General features: G+C 31.2%; 1 protein-coding gene across 1 annotated transcript in view; it reads left to right on the top strand.

The window, feature by feature from the left end:
* Positions 1–3237: 3237 nt before the first annotated feature.
* The window catches only part of COL24A1 (collagen type XXIV alpha 1 chain), a 299775-nt gene continuing 295926 nt past the window's right edge, over positions 3238–7086 (top strand). Inside the window, 2 exon segments of the mRNA XM_054566926.1 lie at positions 3238–3275; positions 5127–6486. Of these exon segments, the coding sequence (XP_054422901.1) occupies positions 3238–3275; positions 5127–6486 (1398 nt within the window).

Below are 7086 nucleotides of genomic sequence, written 5' to 3'. Positions count from 1 at the left end.
AGATAAAGAACAGCTCTTTTGGGGCATGCTGGGGGAAAAAAAATCAAGCCATTTAAAAGGAGAAAAAAATAGTTGACTTCTGACTTTTCTGACATTCAACACCTAATGATGTAGAACCATATCCAGAAGAAATTCAAAGAAATAAAGTCTCAGCAAAGGATTTTTATTTAATGAAACTTAAGGTGTGAGGTTACCAACAAACCATTCAAAAAAGTCAAACACTCAGAAAATGTTCCCATAAACTCTTCTTGAGGAAACTAATAGAGCAGCAAAACTTCAGCAAAGAGGAAATTACTGAGAAAACAACTGCAAGAACTGGCTCTATTTATTGAAGAAAATGTGGGAACAGAACAGAATTAAATGCCATATGAACTCAAAATGTGAAATGGTACAGCTGCTTAAACACAAGGGGAGAAGAGGGAAAAAAGACAGGAAGTAGATTGTGTTTTCTGATTAATTCATATGTAGAATTAAATAATACTATCCAATAAAAATACTATTAGGATATTGAATAGTGAAGAAAGATAATGCTGTTGATTAATTTTAGATGGTGAGGGAGAAGGGGAAAGGGAGAGAAAGGAAAAAAGAACATTGTTCATAGGAAAGAAGTAAGAGATATGTCCAAGAAAAGAGGGTTAGGGACATTGTATACTTTTGTGATTTTAATGGTAGTCCTTCTAATAAAAATACAAATAAATTAAAATAAAATTTAAAAAAGAAAAAATATACAAACCTTTCTAAATTTCAAAAGAACTACATAAAAAAAAAGCAAAAGACGCAAAAAATTAATGGGAAAACAGAGGAAAATGACACTAAAGAAGCCATCCCATAAATGAGTATAAATAGATTTAAATTTGATATTCAAATAAAGAAGATTCAGATTAGATCACAAAATAAGTCAAACTCTCCCTTTTTTACCTAAAACACAATGTTTCCAAGTAGATGAAAATAAAAGCATGTGGAAAGGTATATCAGACAAATGCAAACAAAAGAAAGAAAAGGGGGCTTAGTCTTAATACAAGATAAGGTAGAAATTATACCAAAAATATTATAAACCACACATAGGCATTCTTTCACAATATAAAAAGGTACAATATCAAATCAATAAAGGAATACTATGGCTATATATGGATAACATTCATAAATGTATCAATATTCTATATCTATCAATATTCATAAAGCTAAGACCTCATGACGTAAAAGGCCAAACATATGGGTGGTAAGAGACTTTCTTTACCTCTTGTTCAAAACAGATTAATTGTATAAAAATAAATAGGGATATACAGTATATAAATTTAAAAAACAGTGAGGTTCAGCTAACTAGTATTAAATTCTGTACCCTGAAACACCTTTGCAAATGCTTATCAACACTATTGAAAACTGACCATTTAGCCCCAGCTGGTGTGGCTCAGTGGATTGAGTGCTGGCATGTGACTGAAGGGTCACAGGTTCAATTCCCAGTCGGGGCACGTGCCTGGGTTGCAGGCCAGGTCCCTAGAGGAGGGCGCACATTGATATTTGGTTTCCTCTCTTTCTCCCTCCCTTACCCTCTCTCTAAATATAAAATGCCAAAAAAAAAAGAAAAGAAAACTGACCATTTATAACACTATTTCAAAAATAGAAAGTGCAGATTAAAAACTGTTTTCTGATCACAGTTCTATTGTTAGAATTTAGTAATAAACCAGAAACCAATAAACCCTTCTAACTGGAAATTAATATTTTTTAAATTAAATCATTTGGGTAAATGGAAAAATACAAGTAAAATTTGCATAGTTTCTAGAAAAACAACAAAAATGAAAATACCAAAAAATATCAAATTCTACAGGACACATCTAACACAATGCTCAGAAAATTTATAGCTTTGATGCCATAAATATAGAACTAAGTACTCATCTTCAGAAAGTAAAAAAGAATAAAATAAACCAGAAGAAAATAGGGTAAAATAATTAATATAAATGCATACATTAGTTGGTGCCATAGAAAACAAACAAAAAAAACTAGAAAGGATAAAAATCTTTAGAAATGATCAATAATGATACTGACTTAAGAACAAAAATAGCAAAATATTCAACACTGGAAAATTGTAAGAGAACCACAGAAATAGGAAAACAAAAGAAATTGTAAGGGGATATTGCATGAAGCTATCTGGGTAATACACTTGAAACTCTAGAAGAAAACTGTTACTTCATAGAAAAATATAAATTTCTAAAATTAATTCAAGATGCAGTTGAAAATTAGAATAAATCCATTAACATTACAGAAATTATGAATGGAAAGAGCTATCAATGAAAAAGTCAATATGATAAGTTTGGTTTACACTTGAGTTTTATCTAAACTCTTGAGAATAAAAAGATAATGCTAAAGGTATGTATACTTAAGTGCTACAGAAAACAACTAAACTTTAATATTATAGCCTGGTAAAGATAGTAAAATCAGAGTAAAACTGTAGATCAGTCTTCAAGAATTATAAAAATCGCACTTGAAACCTATACAGTCTTGTTAACAAATGTCACCTCAATAAATTTAATTTAAAAATAAATAAGTAAAATACAAAAAAAGGAGAGAATGGTAGCAAAGCAAAATATTACCATTTAATCCAGATGCTACATATAGAGATTATATATTTTACTGTGTGTTTGAAATATTTCCGATTTTATTTCAAAATCTCACCATATCTTTGACTATCACAAAAATTCCCAACATGCTCAATAAAATATTTGGCAATGTTAAAAAAAAAGAATCTAGTATAATACCAAAGTGTAATATATAGCCATCAAATAGATTTTTATTAATGCAAGGATGGTTCAATAACAGGAAATTTATTGAATAGTAAATTGAATAGTACATATACACTATATACTATATATACTATTTATTATATATACTATATGTGTGTGTGTTCTAAAGTTTTCAGATAATACTCTTCCTCAAAATATTTTAATAGAATCAGAACTTGGAGGTGATAGATAGCAAGGGATATTGCAAAAAGAGGTTTTCTTTGGGTGAGGAGCAGCCCTTGATACCATACTACATAAGTGTGAGTCTTCCTTTCTGTAAACGTAACCTATCTTGCATCATAGACTGATAACTTTCACATACTTTATGATTATATATTCTTAAAGCATTGTGATTTCCACAGTAGCAGTGTTTCTTCCATAGTTTACTCCTTACACTGAGATATGTATACCCTTAGAGGCATATAGCATTGGGCAAGAGTACCCAAAGTCACAGACTAAGATGGTATGTGTTTCAGGGGTGTAAATATTCATTGAAGATTTGGAATGAAAGTAGTTAACTGATTTAGGTGGTAATTTGCATTATATTAAAATAAACATAGCCATATTATAGAGTAAAATTAAAATTTTTCATAAATTATAATTCTAAAAACATGAGAAGTCAAAGCTACTTTTCTATGTGTGTTTTCATGGGGCCTCTTTAAAATATTCCCCTAAATTCCTGGAGAAGCATGTAATTCTAAACTGCTGTTAGGAATGTTTTGGTGGAAAAGTTTGAGAGACACTTTCCTATAATATCTTGGATATTGATTTTTTTGTATCTTGTATACCAAATTTATATCATTTAAAACTATTATTAAATGACAACTACTTTATAAATAAATGATAAATAAATAGATGATGGAGATGATGGTGTTTCCAACCTTAATACATTTGTGTTTTGTAAAGCACTCTAATGAGAAAACACTTTAATTGTATTGCTAGATTATGCAAGAGTCAAATTCAATAATTATTTCATTGTTGTACATAGTTGTCAGACTTGGGTATGACATTTGCCATTATGTTTGCTATTTGTAATAAACACAAATTATCAAATAGCTTTAAATTTTCTATAAAAGGAAAACTAAGATGATGTATAATGTTCCTGGCTAATCTTAAAACTCTTATTTTTCCTTCTCACAGTTAAATGAATTAATAATTCTTTGACATTTCCTGTTGAAAATGATTATACAATGTATGTACAAAGATGCAGGTGGGAAAGTTATAACCCAAAGGATAATAAAGATCATGCGGGTGACAAAGCTGTTCTATATCTTTAAGAAAGGATTTATCATTCCTTACAAATAGTATTTAATTTGATAGGCCTCTAGAGATAAATATTACATCTGATTAGATTCTGGTGGGGCAAATTCATTCATTCAGAAATTATAGAACTATTTGCAAGGTAGGTATAGTACATAATTCACTAATGAATCAGACATAGAACCTGTCTTACCAGAGTTTCTAATTGGGTAAGGGAGTTAAGCAATATATAATTAGTAACATTACAGTAAAAAATAAACCTGAACAATTTATAATTATATAAAATCCATATTATAATCTATATTATGTAATAAATATTGAAAAAAGTCTATAGATTATATAAAAATTACTGTAGAGGACTGAGGAAAATATGGGAGAGAGAAAAACCTGGAAGAGGAAAAAAAGTATGCTGATCACAAACAATAGGACTCTAAGTTTGCTTGTCTAGGAAATATCAAGGTGGCTAAGTGCTTTATGTGTAACACACACTTAAGGTATTAGGCATAGGGAGAACTCTTATGTGACTTGTAAATTCCCAGATGGTTAGAAAGGAAAACAGCCTGAAAAATTATAGTTTTTAAACTATAATTTAATTTATAAAATGGTTTCCAAATTACAAATTCCTTTTGTATTCCCCAGTTTTTCTTTAACATAGAAGTCATTACATTTTAAGTTCTAAATTAAATAAATAAATCACATCTGGGAATCCTTGAACATGTATATTGATTGGTGTAACAAATAAGATTCCTAATTGATTGGGAAAGTGAGAGAACATTTATTTATTAATTAAATTTTGGGAGTAGAGATACTGGGGGGGGGTGTGTGTGTGTGCGCGCATGTGTGTGTGTGTGCGTGTGCGTGTGTGTGTGTGTGTGCATTTTTAAAATTATAGAGTATAACATTTGATTTTCCCTCTCTGTATCTCTCATTGCCTGAAAGCTAGTTATTGATAGAAGATGCTTATTTTAGGGATTATTACTATTGATACAGACAAGGAAGATTTTCTCATACTCAAACATTTATATGAACACATGAATGCATAAGAGTAAGATTCTTTCTTTCTTTCTCTTTCTCTCTCTCTTTTTAATTTTCAGGCATAGATATTCTTCAACAACTAGGCCTTGGAGGCAAAGATGTAAGACACTCATCATCAGTGACTGCTGTACCATCATCATCTACACCATTACCTCAGGGGGTCCATTTAGCAGAATCAGGTGTCATTTTAACAAATGACACTTGTATTGAGTCACCTCTCATGAAAATTTTACCACTGAACTTAGGACATACATTTACAATATTAATTGGGTTACAGTCACATAGAGTGAACAATGCATTTCTCTTCAGCATTAGAAGTAAAAATAGACTGCAATTAGGAGTTCAATTATTACCTAGAAAATTAGTGGTACACCTTGGAGGAAAGCAGTCTATATTTTTCAACTACAGTGTTCATGATGAGCAATGGCACTTCTTTGCCATCACTATTGGAAACCAAGTTGTTTCAATGTTTGTTGAGTGTGGAAAGAAATATTTTAGTAGAGAGACTCTTTCAGAAGTTCAGACATTTGATTCCAACAGTGTGTTTACCTTAGGAAGTATGAATAATAATTCTGTCCATTTTGAAGGAATAGTATGTCAGTTGGATATTATTCCTACTTTGGAAGCACCTGCAAACTATTGCAGCCATGTGAAACAGCAGTGTCGCATTGGGACAAACCTTTTTCATACAACTATTGTACCAGCTAAGATACCAGAAAACTCTCCCTTACCTAAACAATTTGGTGAAAAAGTACTGTCACGGGACACACTTACCAAAGGTAAAAACATTCCGAATGTCATAAACAACAAATCTGCCATAGCACATAATCAACAAGAACGCCAGACATCAAGATCTCAGTTAACTTCTCTTCATTCAGGGAATGTATCTGCTGTGCATCTTGGGAGCCGTGGGATTCAGGACAAGGAAATAATCACTGAGGAACATACTCCGACACATTTAAGCCTGTCAACGACCTATGATCTCCTCAGTGAAGCAAGAACAAATATCAAGGAGAAATTTAGTTTTCTCTCAAATGTGTCCAGCAATATCACACAACATAATGATGGAGTAACTGGTATGTCACTGTTTAAGAAGATACCATCTATTCTTCCACACAGAAAACAAGGTACAGCTACTAATCTCAAGAAGGCTATCACGGCAAATCTACAAACTAATGAACTCATGGAACTGCAACAGATTTTAAATGCAACCTTGTACAGAGCGACAGACGAGCCATCTGTGGATAATCATCTTGATCTAAGGAAGGAAGGTGAAATGGATCCTGATGCTACTTATCCCATTGAAAATAACTATGAAACTGAGCTTTATGACTATTATTATTATTATGAGGATCTTAATACAATGACCGAAATGGAGAATCTGAGAGGGCCAAAAGGGGACACTGGACCTCCCGTAAGTTGTTTTTTAAATGTCTTATTGCACTAATTTATCATATGTTTCAAAAAGAATTTTCTAGATTGAGCAATACAGAGCAGATCAGATCTGTTTCAGAAATTTATCTTGGCTATGGTGATTAAATTTATGGTTGTGATAACTCATCAAACCAGAATGCAACCCTGACTCAAATACTGTACTTTTTCTTTTTGGTTTATATTGGCAGACTGAAAAGGTTACTTAATTCTGGTAAATTGGTGAGTAAGCTATATGTTTTTCTTGTTCAGTTGAAATTCAACCAGGAATTCAGCTGCTAAGTATAGATCAGCATCCTTTATTTAAAAAACCATAAATTAATGCATAGTCGTGTTAGGGAAAGGATGTAAAAGTTATAGTAGACTAAAGAAAAATACATCAAATACATCACTTTAGTATGTTTTTAGCACAATAATATCAAATGCATTAAAATAGAGTGAAGATTTTATTTTAGGTAGACATAATTTTGTAGTGAATCATTGCTGGGGAAAAAAGCAACCCACTATGTTATCATTCTAAATAAAATATTTTAATTTCTATGAAAAGTAACACTTCATTTAACCTTTAATGATATAGTTAATT

This window comes from Pteronotus mesoamericanus, unplaced genomic scaffold, assembly GCF_021234165.1.
Source record: "Pteronotus mesoamericanus isolate MK-2021 breed Mesoamerican mustached bat unplaced genomic scaffold, CSHL_Meso_final contig_181, whole genome shotgun sequence".
NCBI classification, from domain to species: domain Eukaryota; kingdom Metazoa; phylum Chordata; class Mammalia; order Chiroptera; family Mormoopidae; genus Pteronotus; species Pteronotus mesoamericanus.
Note: the sequence above shows the minus strand (reverse complement) of the source record. Positions and strands in the feature narration are given on the sequence as shown.